The 21,984-nt window shown below is 32.6% G+C and overlaps 1 protein-coding gene across 8 annotated transcripts in view; it reads right to left on the bottom strand.

Annotated features, from left to right (window-relative positions):
- The window catches only part of LOC127728027 (transient receptor potential cation channel subfamily M member-like 2), a 94,569-nt gene that overhangs the window by 45,073 nt on the left and 27,512 nt on the right, over positions 1–21,984 (bottom strand). For 7 of the 8 annotated variants that reach the window (XR_007993980.1, XM_052235178.1, XM_052235176.1 and 4 more), the window contains 12 exons: positions 18,489–18,586; positions 17,838–18,049; positions 15,918–16,018; positions 15,242–15,376; positions 11,874–11,930; positions 11,171–11,309; positions 9,569–9,663; positions 8,428–8,528; positions 7,683–7,908; positions 6,868–6,984; positions 5,016–5,030; positions 3,337–3,401 (listed from right to left, as the gene is read on the bottom strand). Coding sequence is in view for 7 of the 8 variants with exons in the window: in XM_052235178.1 (XP_052091138.1) it covers positions 3,337–3,401; positions 5,016–5,030; positions 6,868–6,984; positions 7,683–7,908; positions 8,428–8,528; positions 9,569–9,663; positions 11,171–11,309; positions 11,874–11,930; positions 15,242–15,376; positions 15,918–16,018; positions 17,838–18,049; positions 18,489–18,586 (1,361 nt within the window). In the remaining variant the exon portion in view is untranslated. The remainder of the gene's footprint in view (positions 1–3,336; positions 3,402–5,015; positions 5,031–6,867; positions 6,985–7,682; positions 7,909–8,427; positions 8,529–9,568; positions 9,664–11,170; positions 11,310–11,873; positions 11,931–15,241; positions 15,377–15,917; positions 16,019–17,837; positions 18,050–18,488; positions 18,587–21,984) is intronic. The other variant, XM_052235180.1, reaches the window with a different exon arrangement.

Here is a 21,984-nt window from a genome sequence, read left to right as displayed (position 1 = left end):
ACCTTACAACCATTCAATACACTAAATATAGTTGACCTATTGCTTATAGTTTCTAAGAAACAGACTTAACCAAGAAAACTAAACATTGACCAATGAACCATGAACCATGAAAATGACCAAATATAGTTAACCTATTCATATAGTATTTGAAAACTAGAGGCTCTAAAGAGCCTGTGTCGCTCACCTTGGTCTATGTGCATATTAAACAAAGGACACAGATGGATTCATGACAAAATTGTGTTTTGGTAATGGTGATGTGTTTGTAGATCTTACTTTACTGAACATTCTTGCTCCTTACTATTATCCCTATCTATAATGAACTTTGCCTGGTAGTTACAGTGGAAAATACTTTGTAAAAATTTACAAAAATTTACAAAATTTATGAAAATTGTAAAAAATTGACTATAAAGGGCAATAACTCCTTAAGAGGTCAATTGACAATTTTGGTCATGTTGACTTATTTGTAGATCTAGCATTGCTGTACATTATTGCTGTTTACAGTTTATCTCTATCTATAATAATATTCAAGATAATTACCAAAAGCTGCAAAATTTTCTTAAAATTACCAATTCAGGGGCAGCATCCAACAACGTGTTGCCCGATTGGTCTGAAAATTTCAGGGCAGATAGATCTTGACCTAATGAACAGTTTTATCCTCATCAGTTTTGCTCTAAATGCTTTGGTTTCAGAGATATGAGCCAAAAACTGCATTTTACCCTATGTACTATTTTTTAGCCATGTCGGCCATCTTGGTTCGCGGGCGGGGTCATCGGACACATTTTTTAAACTAAATACCCTAATGATGATTGTGGACAAGTTTGGTTAAATTTGTCTTAGTAGTTTCAGAGGAGAAGATTTTTGTAAAAAATTACAAAAATTTACGAAAAATGGTTAAAAATTGACTATAAAGGGCAATAACTCCTTAAGGGGTCAACTGACCATTTTGGTCATGTTGACTTATTTGTAGATCTTACTTTGCTGAACATTATTGCTGTTTACAGTTTATCTCTATCTATAATAATATTCAAGATAATAACCAAAAACGGCAAAATTTCCTTAAAATTACCAATTCAGGGGCAGCAACCCAACAACGGGTTGCCTGATTGGTCTGAAAATTTCAGGTCAGATAGATCTTGACCTAATGAACAATTTTATCCTCCTCAGATTTGCTCTTAATGCTTTGGTTTCAGAGATATGAGCCAAAAACTGCATTTTACCCTATGTACTATTTTTTAGCCATGTCGGCCATCTTGGTTCATGGGCGGGGTCATCGGACACATTTTTAAAACTAAATACCCTAATGATGATTGTGGACAAGTTTGGTTAAAGGAGTATGTCCAGTAAGACCCCTTTTTGGCCCCAAAATATAGCAGTTTTACAAAATTTTTAAAATGTAAACTTTAAGTTATTTATTGGAAAGAAGAATACTTCTGTTACATAAATATGAGCTGTTTTTGACAATACAGTCCACATATATCGGGTACTAGCATCATTAAGTCAAGCTAAATTTCTGAAATCTTCAAAATTTTAGCATTTGAGTTAAATTTTAGACGGTTTCCGTCTTAAATGGAAGTGGCCGCATTTGTGTTCATTCTTAATATTTAAATGTAAGTTGTATTTGATGATAATACATAACATATATAAAGGTTGAGAGTGAACACGGATGCGGCCACTTTCATTTTTGACAAAAACCATCTGAAAAGTGACATATTATGGCATATTTGATAGATTTTCCATATCTAAGCTTGAATTTGGGCGTTTTTAATGACTAAATCAGTTCAAATCTTTCACATAAACTAATTGAATCGACTGAAGTAGACACTTAAGTGTTTAAAAAGTGTCAAAAATCTCTCATCAGATGAACCTGAAATTTGAGGCAAAAATCGGCCCTTACCGGACCTACTCCTTTGTCTTAGTAGTTTCAGAGGAGAAGATTTTTGTAAAAAATTACAAAAATTTACGAAAAATGGTTAAAAATTGACTATAAAGGGCAATAACTCCTTAAGGGGTCAACTGACCATTTTGGTCATGTTGACTTATTTGTAGATCTCACTTTGCTGAACATTATTGCTGTTTACAGTTTATCTCTATCTATAATAATATTCAAGATAATAACCAAAAACGGCAAAATTTCCTTAAAATTACCAATTCAGGGGCAGCAACCCAACAACGGGTTGTCTGATTCATCTGAAAATTTCAGGGCAGATAGATCTTGACCTGATAAACAATTTTATCCCATGTCAGATTTGCTCTAAATGCTTTGGTTTCAGAGATATGAGCCAAAAACTGCATTTTACCCTATGTACTATTTTTTAGCCATGTCGGCCATCTTGGTTCGCGGGCGGGGTCACCGGACACATTTTTTAAACTATATACACTAATGATGATTGTGGCCAAGTTTGGTCAAATTTGGCCCAGTAGTTTCAGAGGAGAAGATTTTTGTAAAAGTTAACGACGACGACGACTGAAGACGACTACGACGACGGCGGACGCCAAGTGATGAGAAAAGCTCACTTGGCCCTTTGGGCCAGGTGAGCTAAAAAGACCAAAACTCAAAACTTAACTTTGACCACTGAACCATGAAAATGAGGTCAAGGTCAGATTTCACCTGCCAGCTAGACATGTTCACCTTACAATCATTCCATACACCAAATATAGTAGACCTATTGCATACAGTATAAGAAAAACAGTCCAAAACACAAAAACTTAACTATAACCACTGAACCATGAAAATGAGGTCAAGGTCAGATGACACCTGCCAGTTGGACATGTACACCTTACAGTCCTTCCATACACCAAATATACAAGACCTGTTGCTTATAGTATCTGAGATATGGACTTGACAACCAAAACTTAACCTTGTTCACTGATCCATGAAATGAGGTCGATGTCAAGTGAAAACTGTGTGACCTTGCAAGGTATGCACATACCAACATACCAAATATAGTTATCCTATTACTCATAATAAGAGAGAAATCAACATTACAAAAAATCTTAACTTTTTTTTCAAGTAGTCACTGAACCATGAAAATGAGGTCAAGGACAATGGACATGTGACAGACAGAAACTTCGTAACATGAGGCATCTATATACAAATTATGAAACATCCAGGTCTTCCACCTTCTAAAATATAAAAAATTTAAGAAGTTAGCTAACCCACGCCGCCGCTGCGGGATCACTATCCCTATGTCGTAAAAGTATACATTTTGTTTAAATGATTTTATGCCCCAAAAATGATGTTTTTTCTGATCAAAGGGGTGAACGTCCTCTAGGCCCTGCTGATTCTGCCACTGGTAAGGTTAAGACACATTACACTGTATTTCTATCTGTACTTACTGGTAGTTTGTCTGAATTGATAACTGTGTCTGTTGTCTTATCATACCAGGTTTGTTTCCATCTTCCTGTTTAATAAACAATTACTGTCGAAGATGAAATCTTAAAACATTAAAATAAAAATCTTAGAATTAATAAAAAATCTGACAATCTAAAATAATGGGTCCTTAGTAACTGATGACACTGTTATTGAAGTCAGGAGACAAACTGCTTCAACATGTACGTGTCAGTTTAGTCACTGTATAATAAAAAAGGTTCACTTTTTAAGCCCTCACTTTTGAGGATCAATCATATTTTTGTGGATAATTGATTTTGTGTTATTTAAGCCAAAGTTTGCTTACAAACCTATAGAAAATTTGTACTCCCTTGAACATTTGAATTCTTAGTTTATCCACATGTATACGCAAGAAATGCATAAAAATTGGTACCCCAGAAATAATAATGAATCCAAAGTCATACAAACATGAAATTATTTTTGTCTTAAAAAATGTTATGAAAGATTTATACTAGCAGCACAACAATATTAAATATTATTCATATAAAATATTATGATCTATAGAAGTCAACTGCAAGCAAAACACAATATTCAGGCTTGGAACAAATAGCTTATCTAATATACATGAAGCATGCATATACGTTTTTAAAATTGAGTATGTACAAAAGACATCTCACAAGAAAGTTTCCATTCATTATATCAATTATCATTTATTTACATAATCAGGTGGTTTTGATTATTAAGTTCCATTTTGAAACTTGAGGCTCTAAAGAGCCTGTGTCGCTCACCTAGGTCTATGTGCATCTTCGACAATGGACACTCTCAAACATTGTAGACTAGAATATAATTTATGACTAAATTCTCTGTTTTGTTGATTGTATTGCTGATCATTTTAAGTTTTCAGTTTCTCTTTATCTTCTATAGTTTTTGCCCTTAACACAAAAAAGGGTAAAAATTGTCATGTATGGGTAATAACTCCTATAAAAAGACAACTGACAAATTCATCTGACCTATTTGCAGATCGTGTTTTGCTAATCATTTTCGCTTTTAAAGTTTTTATCTATCAGACTTTTTGTAGATCTTGCTTTGTGTATCATTTAAGCAATCTAAAGTTTTTCTCCATCTATGATAGTTTTCAAGATAAATGGCAAAAACGTAAAAAATTGTCAAGTTGGGGCAATAATTCCAATAAAGAATAAAGAGTTAGGGCAATAATTCCAATAAAGAGTTAGGGCAATAATTCCAATAAAGTGTTGACTGAAGATCTTATCTTGCTGCTCATAATTGCTGTTTAAAGTTTCTATATTCCTATTAATATATTTTTCTAGATAATAGCAAAATCGCAAAAAAATTGTAAAAAAGAAATTGAAAGTAATCACATAAATTGACAGCACTTTGGGGTTCTCAGGACATTTATTAACAAATTCATTCGAGTTTGGAAAACCTATTATTTTGACCAAATATAATAATGACAAGCTAAATTAACCTTAAAAATCTCTCGTCAGTGGATTATTAACACAAAAAGACACACCATTAGGACAAAAACATTATATATTGTTTAAAAAAATCCAAACCAAACAGTTACTAATATGCAAGAATGACTTTTATGAATGATTATATTAGATAAAATGAATGGTATGAAGTTAGTGTAGCTTTTACTAATCAATCATCTCATTTCAATTCTTACTTGTCTTGGCAAGGTCTGAAAGCAAAACAGATAAATCTTCCTTGTTAATTTTGGTATTTTCAAAGTGTACATGGAATAGATAGATGTTTTATTTCTGAATACATTTAGATATATGTACGGTATGTTCTGATTTGTATTCTATCAGTTGAAACTTGAAAGAGCATGCATGGCATAATATTGACTTTTGTATTGTCAGATTTGAAAAGCATTATCCGTTAATTGAAAGGTCAATATAAAAGCAGGAAAACTCCTTTTTGAACCAAAAGCAGAATAAAAGTAAGCAGGGATTATCTATATTCATTCTAAATTTACCCAGATGGTCTAGGAGAAGTTAATATAAAACATTCTCCAAATTATACAATCGAGAAAACAATATTTGTACCATGAATTTACAATTATGTTATTTTACAGTCACAAGTAAATAAAGTTAGAATGAAACTAATATGTGATGTCCAATACAGTCATAATAAGGTCAATAATTGGTCTAACCAGAACTCATATATGATACGTAACTACCGATACTTATTATACTGTTGTATACCAATTGTCAGTTCATCAACTGTAAGGACGGTAGAATACAAAGGAGAAATGTGTAATGTCAAGTCCAATGGCTGTAATTAGGTCAAAAGTAAGTCAAAGTGTAATAAAAAGTAAAATAACAAAAAATTCCAAGGAAAATTCAAAACGGTAAGTCCTTTATCAAATGGTAAAATCAAAAGCTCAAACACATCAAACGTATGAAAAATAAGAGAGTTCCAATGCACCCAGCTATGCACATTATTTATCTGTCCAAGGGCAATAACTAAAAATAAAAATGTTATTGGTTCTTTTAAATTTTCGTTTATTTATCTTAGAGAAATGTAAGCTTTATTACTTATATCCATGTCATTTAAACTCTGGCAGATAGGTGTCTCATTGGCTATCATTTCATATCTCCTAATTTTTATATTGAGAGCACTTACAATGCAATTTTACATGTACATGTAACCTGTAGCTACTTATTACATAAATATAAACTAAAAATTACGAAAATATTCAAAAGAAAAGTCATTAAAAATACCAGTTTGCTTGTTTTCTCCAGATTTTTTAATCAAAGTAATGACAACTGATCAGTATTATATGAGAAATATTTGTCCCAGTCACCTTCAGTTATAACATATATTTGGCTTGGTAGTATTAGAGTAGAAATTTGAAAAATTATCGATCAGTTGTTTTTTTTTTTTTATCCAAACAGAATGATAATGAAAAAAAACGGAGAAAACATTTTTTTTTTAAAGTTAACGGACAACTGCAGCTAATGGACTGAGTGATGGCAATAGTCAATTGAGCTTAAATGTGTATACAAACATTTTTTTGAAAATATAATTAATCTAAGTGCAGAAATTCTGTAAACAGGAGGTCTAACGGGACAAAATATAAACCTGACACCTAATATAATAACAACCAAAATAAGCTAAAATCTTCATCCACCTGAAATGTGAAAATTTCTGATTCTGGTTGTTTCAGACAGTTCATGATGAACCATATTTAGAGACTTCTTGAGTTGAAAATCTAAGCTATATATAAAGAAGTTGATAAATTTCTTTTAATTAATATATGTCTGATTTCAAATGAGTGTTTTTTTCTAATTCATAACAACATTTTATCATTTCATCTCACTTTTTTCTTTAAATTTTTACCTTTCTGTTTCTTCAGAGAACAGACAGACAGACTGATCACTATAGGGCGTCCCCCATTCGGCGGGGCCCTCATAAATTCATAGACTGAACAATTCATTTACTTTAATCTAATTGCAAAAATGATATGCAATCTAAGGATAGAGAATGTTAAGTAGCTTTTAAACAATACTGACCTTTCCAACCCTAGGTTTGTCATCACTGACATTATCAATCTGTCCAGCATCTATATCTTCTGCTTGATATTTTATTAAAGTGAACATAAGGGGAGGTAACAAAGCACAAATCAATAACTGAAATAAAAGTAGCCATGTTATTGTAAGATTATACAGAAATTAGGAAAAAAAGCACTGAAGATCATAGAAATAAAAGTTCATCTAAATATAAACAAGTTGTCAATGAGCATTTAAATGTAACTTTCAATCTTCAATATTTCTTTAAAACATATCTCAGATATTTAAAGCATTAAAATCTATAATACTATTTGGTAAAGTAAATTCAAACTCATCAAAGAGCAACCAAAATATGAATATCTAAGCTAGGGTGAGGGTTGAGAGCTCACAAACGTGTTTAACTCAACCACATTCTTGCCTGTCCAAAGTCAGGAGTACAGTGATTGTCTTTTGTTCATGTCTGTCACATTTGTTTTTCTAAATGTTTTTGTTATAAATTAGGCTGTTAGTTTTCTTGTTTGAATTAGTGTACATTTTTCAAGTCGGGGACTTTATAGATGACTATAGGGTATAGGTTTTTCTATTGTTGAAGGCCGTACAGTGGCCTTTCATTGATTACTACCACTTCATTTTAACTCTGGTGAATAGTTGTCTCATTGGCATTCATACCAAATCTCTTCATTTTTATATAAATGCAGTTGATAAATGTCTTTGAAAATTATATGTCTGAATTAAAATGGGTGTTTTTTTCCCTGGAAAAATTTTATTATATTTCTGTCCTGCATTATAATACCTACAAATGTACGAAAATAACCTACCTTGAGAGCCCCGTTTTCAGGTGATAAACGACCCATCCACACCCTGTTCAAAAGAGATTGGCATGCTGTTTGTGATATAAAATGTTTGTTCTGAGTTTCTACGGCAATAAGAACACATGTGGCTCCACCCCAATTGTCCAATTGACGAATGAGTAGATTTTGTGCTTTTCTTTCATCAGTTTCATGACATTCATTTAAAACTTTAATAGCTAAATCTGAAAAATCTCTGAAAAATAAAAAATCATCCAATATGAATCAACAACAGTTTAAATAGTTTTAGTAAAAACAATTATTAGGAGATATATATATATATATATATTTTAATGGTATAACATCAAAATGAAAGAACACAATAGAAGAATTGTTTCTTTACATTATATCACTGTAATATTGTGCATAATGTTGGGGTTTTCAATTAAATAATTAAAACAGTTCTTTTTAAGTGCATATTTTAAACAAAGAGTACTTTTATGATTTAGAATTATATGATTGTAGGTCACTTTGATCTTCAAACTAATCTTATAAATTAAAACGCTAAAAAAGTTTTATAATCAAAGTCCGTGAAGTGTGAAGTATGTGTCCTGCAATCTTCATTTCATAACATGATCAAGACCCTCAAAGATGCATCTGAACACAAATTTTACAATGTGTATGCATGTTTTCAGTTTAAAATAAACATGGGAATGGGTAGTGTAGGAAAAGCAAATTGTTCTCTCAACTTTTTAACCAAAATAAAAGCTCTTACATAGCATTTCTGTCAAGAGATTTCTTTAATTCTGTGTCTTCAGTTCTCTTCGCTAGTTTTTTCAGCAATCCATAAGCAACAAGAGCACCAGCAATAGCATCCTATAAAGCAATAGACAGTCCAGCTCTATTCAAATATTTAAATTTTATATTTATACATAGTACATGTCTGTCAACCTCTGATAATGACCTGCATAGAGGAAAAATATTTAAGGTCATAATGCTAATGTTTGGGCAGAGACTAACCTCCAGTATTAGGGGTATATCTTTACCCCTTTTTAAATATTGTATAACTGTTATGTACATACAATGTGACATTAAAGTCATGATGAAAACCTTAATGTCTAAAATAATCTTTTTTCACAACAAAATAGAAATGTTTAAACATTAATATTATTATATCTGAGATTATGAATTTGAATGCTTTAAGAAATTATATCTTTCAAAAATGTGGAAAAAATGGAAAAATATCTTTGAAAGTACCTGAGGCAATACAAATCAATGTATTGTAAAATGTTCCTTCATTTTTGCATAAAAATAACAAAAAAGTTGAATTTGTAATCAGACTTGTAAGGGTAGAGATTTAAAAAACTTGTTTAACCCAGTCACAGTTTCATGCGACTGTCCAAAGTAATGAACCTGCACAGTAATTGTTGTATGGCATATCTGATAGTTTTGCGTCATTTGCAGAACTAGGTATTATCATTATGGCAGACCTTTATAAAAATAAGGAGATGTGGTATGATTGCCAATGAGACAACTATCCACCATTGTTCAAATGAAGTGGATGTAAAGAATTTGATTGTTTCTGTTAAATTTATTAACAACTTTTAAAGACTCAGGATGATTTGACCATTGACATATTGTATAGACAACTTCTATTGTTAAAGACAGTAAGTTGTCTTTGGTTATTTTTGTCCTTGAGTTGCTATCGTATAAATGTGTTTCCAACTTCTCTCTTTTTTTTCATATTGTCAAAAAAAAAAAAAATGAAAATTGATATAAACACGTAAAAATGAATTTATAGCTGGTAAAATCAATTTTAGGGCAACTTCAAAACTCTCTCACATTTGGTTCTTCTGTAAATAATTAAAACTGTTGTGATACATATCTTTTTTAGTATGCAATGCATGTAAACAAACCTTTCCCTGCTTCCAGAAAATTTTAGCTAATTCCTGTCTGTTCATCAAGACTGACCAGAAAAATAATTCTTGTACAGCGTTAAAACTACCAGGCCCTAGAATAATATAAAAAGGAAATACAATGTATGTTTCCTACTGTGGCAAACATTGTGTGAACTGATTATTGTTAACTACACTGAAAAACCTCCCTTGAATATGTAATTGAACAAAACATAAATGTGGAGGGCCAAATAATCTCTGTGGAAATGAGAAAATCTTATACAACTGCATATCAAATACAATTGACTTATCATACTTCTCTTTAAACTGACCAAAACAGAAACTTTAACATGTAAACTATGCAAAGTTTCAAAATCATTGAACCACGATGACTGTGGTGATAGCATATCTTGAGTAGTCGTGGATTGACATATTGCATAGGCACTTGACTGTTAAAAGATCTTATGTTAACCTCTAAATGTGTTATCTGTTTTTTTGTATGTTTGTTGCTGTCTTATAAGTGCATATCAATAAAATGAGATGTAGGAATATCTAAAAATATATGTATCTATCTATCTACTGTAAATTCAGAAATTATTGTGTGCATTTATTATTACAATTTCGACATGACAGACCAAAATGTGAGAATAAATTTTACGATTACAGGAAAAGCTGTGTCAGATTTTAGAATGTGAGTTCTTATTATTGCGATAGTTACCCAGGCACATCATTTGCAATAATAATCAAAGTACTGAAGTACTGAACATCGGATGACCACAAGTTCTTGAGGATGGTCAAAAGCACTTGTCTCAGAAAAAAACAACATGTCTCTTTACCTAAAACTGAGGTTAATGTACAGAGATATATTTTTTTCTGAGACAAGTTCGTGCGTGGATGATGAATAAATGACAGGAAATTCAACTTCACCGTAATAACTATTATATTGTAGTGATACAAATCAGTATACACTGAGTTGTTGTTTATATTATATTAAAATAACAGTTACATATATATATGATTTGAATCCATTTGTATATCATTCTATTCTACTATTCTAAAAATAGTGCAATGCAAGTGCATGGTCGACACTTTTCTGTAAAAATTCGATTTTTCTAAGATTGGATACGAGTAGGCATTCATATTTTCCCGCAAAATCAATTACAGAGTTACCGGTCCTTGACGGTATTTTCACAAAACGTTCTTTGAGATATTCTTCCGCATGCTTTAACACAATTTTTCGGTACATGTCCATTGATATTATCAATGATTTTTTACTTATATATATATATCTAACTACAAAACATTTTCATATTATTAATTTATGTTGTAAACAAAAATATTTTTATCAGTATTCATTGAAGAGATGTATTTATATCAAACGATAAGGAATGTTATGTTGCACTCGTTTATGTGCACGTATTTATCATGTTTATAGATCGGTTACAAACCCAAAACTAATTTACATAATGGAAATCTAGGCGATAGCAATACATCGGGATGACCTCAAGGTCATCGCGATGTAAAAATCTTACAATAATTTCTGGATTTACAGTACAAGAAATGCTTTTTTTACACTAAATTACATATCTAATACTATTACTTGAAATTTTGTGAAAAGTTTACCTTTCTGATTACTACTTGCATTAGCATTCGTAAACATTTCAACTCCCATTGAAACATCAGTATCATGTAAATGGTGTGAGGCATAGAAATCTCCTATCAATTCTTGTATCAAATATCCTACATCACTCATTGTCACATCCTGAAACAATAATCAGTACTAAGGTTCCTTTAATTAAAATGCAAACGTACTATAGAAATGGATGTTACCGTGCTGTTCAAGAGCCTTTGAGTTTTATACTAATAGGATAAAGTACTTTTTCAAGTTTTAGTGTGAATTCATTCCTATTAACTGACCAATGCAACTAAATTCCCAATGTTGAAAAAATAAAATGTACATTATAATTTTTTATGTTGTTTTTTAATCACATTTATAACCACGACAAAGAATAAAAATAATTTCTTGTGACTGTTTTTTCATGGGCATGTTCAAAAAAGTGAAAAGGAGTCAAAAATGTGAACATAAAATAAAATTTTGATATCAACAAAATATGATATGATTAATGAGGAAATAAAGCACTCATTCTAAAATTCAGATGGAACTTTTGGACAGTTTAACTTTCATGATAGAAAGTCAAATTAGAAAATGAAGATTACTTATATACAAAATCTTCCATTTTCTGAGCCATGTTAGTATTAATTTCTGATGATTGTGAGGTAGAGGAAATATTTTTAACAAGATTAAATAAAAATGTAGAGTACTTACAGAATTGTACTGTTTTGTTCTTCTAAGCAACAAACTTAACTGACATTTGGGCGGAATCTGTAATAAAAAAGTTTAATAACTGAAAATCAAGTAATCTGATAATAGATCGCTAGAATAGAGAATGGAAACCAGGAATGTGTCACAGAGACAACCTGACCATAGAGCAAAAAACAGCTCAAGGCCACAATGGGTCTTCAACACAGCGAGAAAATTCCACACCTGGTGCACATGCTGAAATGTCGCCTGTTTTACTGACCATTGATCTTATGTTGAAAGTCTTAAAGATAAAGGTTTTACTACAAGTATCACATAAACTTAACATTCTTAAAGATCCATGACAATGAGGTCAAGGTCAGATAAAAACTGTCACACAGACATGTACACCTTACAATTATTATTCAATACACCAAATATAGTTGACCCATTGCTTATGGTAATCGAAAAACAGACCAAAACACAAAAACTTAATGTTAACCAATGAACCATGGAAATGAGGTCAAGGTCAGATGATACTGGCTAGACATACATGTACACCTTACAATCATTCCATACACCTATTATAGTTGACCTATTGCTATTAGTATTTGAAAAACAGACCAAAACACAAAAACTTAACATTGACCAATGAACCATGAAAATGAGGTCAAGGTCAGATGACATCAGCTAGACAGACATATACACATTACAATTATTCCATACACCAAATATAGTTGACCTATTGCTTACAGTACTTGAAAAAAGACCAAAACACAAAAAATTAACAATGACCAATGAACCATGGAAATGAGGTCAAGGTCAGATGACACCGGCTAGACAGACATGTACACTAAACAATCATTCCATAAACCAAATATAGTTGACGTATTGTTTATAGTACTTGAAAAACAGACCAAAACACAAAAACTTAACATTGACCAATGAACCATGAAAATGAGGTCAAGGTCAGATGACATCAGCTAGACAGACATATACACATTACAATTATTCCATACACCAAATATAGTTGACCTATTGCTTACAGTACTTGAAAAAAGACCAAAACACAAAAAATTAACAATGACCAATGAACCATGGAAATGAGGTCAAGGTCAGATGACACCGGCTAGACAGACATGTACACTAAACAATCATTCCATAAACCAAATATAGTTGACGTATTGTTTATAGTACTTGAAAAACAGACCAAAACACAAAAACTTAACATTGACCAATGAACCATTAAAATGAGGTTGAGGTCAGATGACACCAGCTAGACAGACATGTACACCTTACAATCATTCCATACGCCAAATAAAGTTGACCTATTGCTTACAGTACTTGAAAAACAGACCAAAACACAAAAAATTAACAATATTCAATGAACCATGAAAATGAGGTCAAGGTCAAATGAAACCTGCCAGTCTGACATGTACCCCTTACAATCATTCCATACACCACATATAGTTGACCTGCTGCTTGTAGTATCTGAGAAATGGACCTAATTACGTAACTTTAACCTTGATCACTGATCCATAAATTGAGGTCGAGGTCAGGTTAACCCTGTCTGACGGACATGTAGACGTTGCAAAAAACCCATATACCAAATATAGTTATCCTTTTACTCATAATAAGTGAGAAATTCACATGACAATAAACTGATATTTTTTTTCAAGCAGTCACTGAACCATGAAAATGAGGTCAAGGACAATGGGAATATGACAGACGGAAACTTCGTAACATAAGGTATCTGCATGCAAGGTATGAAGCATCCAGGTCTTCTACCTTCTGAAATATAAAGCTTTATACAAATAGTTTATGCCACCGCCGGATAGTAATATCTATGTCTCGCATACTGCGACTTTCGTCGTAGGCAAGACAAAAAGCACAAAGTATAAGTATAGATTATTGGCTTTTCAGTGTACAGATGTAGTTAAATATCAGCCGTGAGCCATAATGTGAACCTTTTTGCAAGTGAGGGCAGCAAACGAGCTAAAAAGCTTCACATTGTCTCCAGCAACTGCTATTTTACTATATCTATACACAGAAAAGCCCATAACCTGTTCATTCTGCTATTTCTGGTCTTTTTCTCCCTCCCTTAATCAGTTTTACCCTTGATGAAAGTTAGCTTTTTAAAATCCCCTCACACACAGTGACATCGCTTATAAATTCTCCTCAGACATTGTGAAGTTGCTGATAAGTTCTGCTCATATCTCAAAGAAAGGATAAGATAATTATTAAGAGTCTGAGTAGGCTGACATAGGCAAAGGGAAGGAGGATAAAGGTATAAAACCACTAATTTGAGCCCCAGTTGGAATGAACATACCAGAAAGTAGTACATATTTTAATCAAAACATTTCTAATGCATAGCTGTAACTTTGTCAATAATCAAAATATTTGGTTAATTTTGGTATAAAATGAAAGATCACTGTAGAACCCTTGTTGAAACTTTCTTATGAATAACCAAAAAAAATATACAAAATTATAAGGATCGAGGGCATATTTGCCCTGTTGTTCAGATCAGAAGTACCTGTTTTTATACTACCATACTTCCGGGAACCAGTGTGCTCCAATATGCAATTAAAGGTATGTTGAATTTTTCTGCACAAGTCAGGATAAGGTATAATTTTGTCATGAATGATTGTCACTTTATGTGAACTTAAGACAAAATAGCTATAAATGCTTGAAATTGCAGATTTTAACAAAGCAGGCAATGGGACTTTGAGTTAGAGGTTTTAATTCTAAATAAGATTACTCATTCATAGGACACCATACCCTACTCACACTATCACATTTTAAATCTTGGTCAAAACCCTACTTTGGCAAATATTTTAAGAAGGTATTGTAAGCTATTGCCAACTAACAATAACCTCACTACAAGTCTTCATCTAAATGGAAGTTGATGACAGATCGATGTGAAAACCCATCACACAATTATAGTATTCTCCCATGAGGCTTGATACAAAATTTTAGGAAGCTCTGATTTCTAGTTTTTGACAGAAAATGTGAAGAAAATTTCACTGTACAGACAGACAAGTGTAAACTAGTATAAACTCTCATTTATTTGGAGCAGGGGTATAAAATTTTCTTTTTGTATCTGAAAAAAATTACAGTTTTATGTCTGATAGAATATTGGTTTTTGTTAAAAAAAAATGTCTTGTTACATTTTTGAATAAATATTCAATATTTGCAAAAATCAATCACAATTGCAGTTCTGAGTCATATATTTTAAAAATTGACAGGTTTAGAGAAAATGCAGAAAGGAATATTTTAGATGTATAACTGATGGTACGATATAAAAAAACGTTTATGTTTACACAGCTATAACACAACTATCTTTAACTGATTATACATATTAAATACACTTCTTTGTGAGATAATGAAAGCTTTACCTGGTTATATAACTGTCTCAGCCTTGTCACACTTAAAAAATCTTTCAGACTAACACTATGGTCTAGAAACAATTCGATGAAGTCTTTTCTATTAAGCATTATAGCTGACTGCAGAATATCATCCAAGCTACCAGGCTGTAAAGAAAGAAGAAAAATATTCAAACTACCATGCTGTAAACAACACAGTGAACTTGTTTATTCCTATATGCAAGATATTTCCCAATATAAAACTTTTCAGAAATCCTAGACATTATATCCAAGCTTACTTGATATCATAATAATCTTCTTTTTTCCCCCCAATTTTGATTTTGAAGGGGATAGAGGGGCTGAAAATAAATTTCTTTTGAAATTACATCTGAACACTGTTCCGGAACCTCAGGCAAAGTTGACCTTAAATGGATTTGACTATTATTCTAAGGTCCTTTTTGATCATAAAGCTCTTTTACTGTTTCGACTCTTATACATCCTGGCTGTCAAATTGTTGGCTTTGAACATTCCTGATGAAGGTAAATCCAGAAAAGCGCTTTAGATGCATGAAATTTATAACGTGTTGTTTCCATCTTTTAGAATACTTCCAAAGACAAAGATATAATCAACTTATTTTGAACTTAACCATGCACTTACTGTAATATGCTAAAAAATTGTAAAACCACAATAAAAACCAATTTAAACCTACCTCCCATGTTCTGTCATCAACAAAGATTTCACTTTTGGCAATATCAATCCTGTTCCAGGCTAATGCCAACTTCAACTGGTCATAAACTTGGTCTTTGTTGGCTAAAAGTAGAAAAGCATGAAATAAATATATATCACAGTGGTAAGAACTTAACATAAAAAACTTTTAGTTGCCTGTAAATCTGTATATACAGGTATTTTGTACAAAAATTCTGATTTTCCCTAGTGCATGACTTCATTTGATTTTAATATATAATGAAAAACAAGACAGGTACCACTAGTCAAGCATATTTGACAGTAAAATGCAAATGTTGAAATTATAAAAGTAATACTTTAGCATGTAAGTTATGCAAAATATTCAAAGTCAATGAACCATGACTGAAGGTGCAGGGCCATGGAAATGAGATGTGCAATGCTATTACAACTGCATACCAAATATCATTGACCTACCACTAGTGCTTCCCCATAAACTGAACTAATCACAAACTAATACATGTAAACTAAGCAAAAAGTTTCAAAGTCACTAGACTATGACTGAGGGGACCGGGCCAAATATCTCCATAGAAATGAGATATGCCAATGCTAATACAATTACATACCAAACATCATTGACCTACCACTAGTAGTTCCCCATAAACTCACCTAATCACAAACTAATACATGATAACAAAGCAAAAGTTTCAAAGTCAAAAGACCATGACTGAGGGGGCAGGGCCAAATAATCTCCATGGAAATGAGATGTGCCAATGCTTATACAACTGCATACCAAATATCCTTGACCTACCACTAGTGGTTCCCAATAAAATTACCTAATCACAAATTAATACATTGTACATTGTGTTGACGACTCCGCCGCTGCTGACACAGAAGCCTGAAACAGCATACCTATGTCTCACATTTTGACTTCGTCAAGGCAAGATAAAAACTATTGTTTATATTTTTGTTTATTGCTTTTTATCCACTGTGCTATACAATTTTTGTTGATGCCCCTCGTTAGTTTCTTTATATTTCTTATATTGTAGTGTCTGATGAGTGAAAATAAACAAGAGTGCTTTAATTTCTAAATTGCTTTACTGACTATGACAGAATCTAACGTTAAACGTCTTTGAGACAAGGTCTTACCAATAAAATAATTTAACACAGCAAATACAGTTAAAACTAGATATCATTGAGATGGGAGCTATCTCTGTGGGCCCCGCTGTGAATAATGTGTGGAAAAAAATTTGTATCTTTATCATTGGACATGGTGTTGTCAACTGAAACCAAAGTTTTTGACCTTGACCTTTGACCTAGGAAGTTGTACATAAATTATGACACACCCTCTGGTGTTGGTTTATATACATATCAAGTATAAACTTTGAAATCATAACGGTTCTCAAGATATAGAGCGGACATGATCTTTACCATAGGACATGGGGGTTGTCAACTAAAACCAAAGTTTTTGACCTTGACCTATGACCTAGGAAGTTGTACATAATGACACACCCTCTGGTTTTGGTAAATATACATGTCAAGTATAAACTTTGAAATCATAACGGTTCTCTAGATATAGAACAGACACAATTTGTTACAGACAGACGGACGGAAGGATGGACAGACTGATCACTATAGGGCGTCCGCCATTCGGCTGGGCCTTATTAAAACTTATAGTATATCTTTTTTGTTATTTTGATAGTAAAATGCAAATGTTGAAATTTTTCAAAGTCCAGCATACATATGTCTCGCTTTTTGACTCCATCAAGGGGAGACAAAAAACAAGGACACGCACATGCATTTTTTTCTACTTTTTATGTTCTGTTAATTATATACTTTCATTTTATAAGTTTTTTAAAAAGCTTGTCATTTTTATACAGAGGAGCGAACATCCTTAAACATATAATGCAGCTATTAATTATGATTGAATATTTTCAAAAGAGGTTACCTTTGAGCAATGCCTTTAATATTGCATAGTCTATATCCTTAGATGCCTGGTTTGTGGATGAAGGACTTAAGTTGAATACTGTTACCAAGTCTCTATTCACCAGACTTTCTTTTACCATCTGCCAGTTTTTAACTAAATTTTTGTCACCAAATACATCCTTTATCATGTCTATTATTTTAGCTTCTTGTGTACTGTCAAACTCTGTCTCTGATCTATAAATAAGAAAAGATACATGTATATTAAATATCAATATGACGGTAACATCATCCTCATAAATAAGTATATCTGCAATTTTTTTTTTTGGTTGGTGCTTTTTTGGAGCAGAAAAGAAACCTAATTTATGTTAATACAAGCAAAATATAACACTGAAATCACTGATAGCAGACATCTTGAGTTTGAAGCGTAGTGATAACTTTTGATCTTGTAGAGGTTGAAGGCATCACGGTGACTTTAGGATGAAGAATAGCAATAAAACGGCCTTTCCTATGCTTTGGTTTTCAAGTGGGGTGTGTGGTGATTTTCTGCCATGAATTAATACAGCAGAACAACCATATATATGAGCACCAAAGTGGTGAGAATGGATTAGATATTTTATATATTAACTCTAACTTCCACACATTCTTCAGCTTTAAGAGATTTAACGCCTTTTACCTCCATGTTTTCTTGCCATATTTATCAACATATTCTTTTTCACTTTCTTTTGAAAACTCATAAGCTGCAGCTAATATGTCAGCAGCTCTTCCAGAACCCTGAAAAAGACAAGACTTATTTTAATTCCTACATCTTGTTAAATTACCAGAGATGAAAGATCTACACCATATCTAAATTCAATGATTAATCTGTGTTGCCTCTATACTGAATAAGTCTGCAGACAAACATAAATTTAATATTAGCCATGCTGATTTCCTTGAGAAATTTACTGGAAAATAGGTACAAAAAAGTGGCATAACCAAATACATCAGTGAATTGCCAGGAGTGATATCAAAAAATCAAAAACTTAGTATTTTAGGTTGCTAGAATATCAATTATGGATTTTTAATTTATTACCAGGTATACTGCAAAACTCCTTCATGTTAAAAACTTAAAAGTTTAAATTCTTATCAATTGGGTTTGTTTTGTTTTTTTTGGTGGACAGTTGTCTCTTGGAAAAATTTTATTTTTCGCGGATATTCAATTTTTCCGGTTTGGCCAAAGTCTGCATACCAGCTTATAGTACTTGTTGAATATTAAAATTTTTGGTTCTCCTTTACCAAAGAAATCCATGAAAATTGGTTTTCAACAAATAATATTATTATACTTCACGATAAAATGCCAGATTTTGATTGGCCCAATACAAGGGAGACAATTTACTCTATCCCATGGCTGAGCGGGAGACAATTTTTTTGAATGTCACCCTCTTGTCCAGACCAATCAAAAATCGATAATTTGAAAATAAAAAAATAAAACATCTGGCTTAACTTCTGTTGTTTTTTTCTAATACCCGTAACGTTGTTATGTACGTGAGGTCATAGAAAATACTTTTATATAAAATTCATCTGTAAAAGAAAATAATGATAGGACATTTAGTATAATAAATTAAATAACACATAGCTGAGAGGGTGATAGAGCAGATTGGTACCCCTCGAAAAAGCATTGTCAACCTTGGCTTCGCCGCGGATGACAATGTTTTCTCGGGGTAACAATCTGCTCTATCACCCCTCTTTAATGAATGATAATTTCCAGATATTTCTCAAAAGCAAAAAAAAATTATATCAACTAGGAACCATTAAATCCATTGTATGTTCCTGTTGTCAAAGGAAATAAATCTTTATTATTTATAAAAAAAAGTCATGTAGTGAAAGTTGACCTCAATATGTATCTTATGGTTCATATTAAACTGCTGACACAGAGATATGTCTCGCCTGTATGTAATTTTGATAGTATACAGTAATGCAAATATTGAAATTAAAATGGCCATCTAACATGCAAACTATGCAAAATATTCAAAGTCGATCATGCTGACTGAAAAAGAGGGACGAAAGATATCAGAGGGACAGTCAAACTCACAGATCGAAAACAAACTGGCAATGCCATGGCCAAAAATAAAAGACTAACAGACAAATAATAGTACAGATGACACAACATAGAAAACTAAAGACTAAGCAACACGAACCCCACCAAAAACTGGGGGTGATCTCAGGTGCTCAAGAAGGGTAAGCAGATCCTGCTCCACATGTGGCACCTGTCGTGTTGCTTATGTTATTACAAATCCGGTAAATAGCCTAATTCGGTAGGTCACATTCGTGAAAAGGGAAGGGTATTGAAGTTACGACATAAGGAACATATCCGATATCATCTGTGAAACGGTTATTCCACAACGGTCAACCAACTCGTGATGGCGTCCGTAAAATTTACAAAGGAATGATTTCAACTTCACCATTTGGAACTCTTGGTTTAATAGCTTCCTTGTGAGCAGCAATCCTCTATCAAGGAAATCATGATAGGAAATACAAGCCCGAGAATATCCTATCAACTGGGAGATATATATTCTCCGTAGGTGAAGGTGAAGGTGTGCGGCAAAATAAACTCAGTTGAACAGAAAAATTCCAAAGCTAATACAACTGCAAACCAAGTACCATTGACTTCTCATAAGTTGTTGACCTTCAACTTTTAAACCTGTAAAGTTTGCAAAAATTTAGGTCAATAAACTATGACTGAGGTAGCAGGGCCATATAATCTCAATGGAAATGACACTTGCAAATGATAATACAACTGCATACCAAATACAAGAGTGCACACGCTGAAATGTCTCGCCTTCTTTACTAATCACTGATATTATGTTGATAGTCCTAAATATAAAGCTTTATTACAACTGTCACATAAACTTAACATTAACCAAGAAAACTAAACATTGACCAATGAACCATGAAAATGAGGTCAAGGTCAGATGAACCATGCCAGGCAGGCATGTACAGCTAACAATTCTTCCATACAACAAATATAGTTGACCTATTGCTTATAGTTTAAGAAAAACAGACCAAAACACAAAACTTAAAACTGAGCAATGAACTGTGAAAATGAGGTCAAGGTCAAATAAAACATGTGCGACTGACATATAGATCATAAAATATTTCCATACACCAAATATAGTTGACCTATTGCATATAGTATTAGAAAAAAAAGACCAAAACTCAAAATCTTAACTTTGACCACTGAACCATGAAAATGAGGTCAAGGTCAAATGACACCTGCCAGCTAGACATGTACACCTTACAATCATTCCATACACCAAATATAGTGGACCTATTGCATACAGTATAAGAAAAACAGACCAAAACACAAAAACTTAACTATAACCACTGAACCATGAAAATGAGGTCAAGGTTAGATGACACCTGCCAGTTGGACATGTACACCTTACAGTCCTTCCATACACCGAATATACTTGACCTATTGCTTATAGTATCTGAGATATGGACTTGACCACGAAAACTTAACCTTGTTCACTGATCCATGAAATGAGGTCGAGGTCAAGTGAAAACTGTCTGACGGGCATGAGGACCTTGCAAGGTACGCACATACCAAATATAGTTATCCTACTCCTTATAATAAGAGAGAATTTAACATTACAAAAAATGTTAACTTTTTTTTCAAGTAGTCACTGAACCATGAAAATGAGGTCAAGGACATTGGACATGTGACTGACAGAAACTTCGTAACATGAGGCATCCATATACAAAGTATGAAGCATCCAGGTCTTCCACCTTCTAAAATATAAAGCTTTTAAGAAGTTAGCTAACGCCGCCGCCGCTGGATCACTATCCCTATGTCGAGCTTTCTGCGACAAAAGTCGCAGGCTCGACAATAATTGACTAACCATAAGAAGTTGCCTTAAACTGACTTAATCAGTTAACTATGCAAAAGTTTCAAATTATTGCCATGGAAATAAGATGTGCCAATGTTTATACAAATGCCTGCAGATAATCATGGGCCTACCAATAGTGGTTTTCCTTAAACTGACCTTATCACAAACTGATTTGTTTGATGCCACAGGAAACAATACACCTAAGTCTTCCCTTCAAATTTTCATTTAGGCGAAACAATAATCCTTTTCATTTTTAGTAAAACTAAATTTAAATTTAGCATAAAAATGTTAATATAGAAATAA

Source organism: Mytilus californianus, unplaced genomic scaffold, assembly GCF_021869535.1.
Source record: "Mytilus californianus isolate M0D057914Y unplaced genomic scaffold, xbMytCali1.0.p SCAF_2, whole genome shotgun sequence".
In the NCBI taxonomy this organism is placed as follows: Eukaryota; Metazoa; Mollusca; class Bivalvia; order Mytilida; family Mytilidae; genus Mytilus; species Mytilus californianus.
Note: the sequence above shows the minus strand (reverse complement) of the source record. Positions and strands in the feature narration are given on the sequence as shown.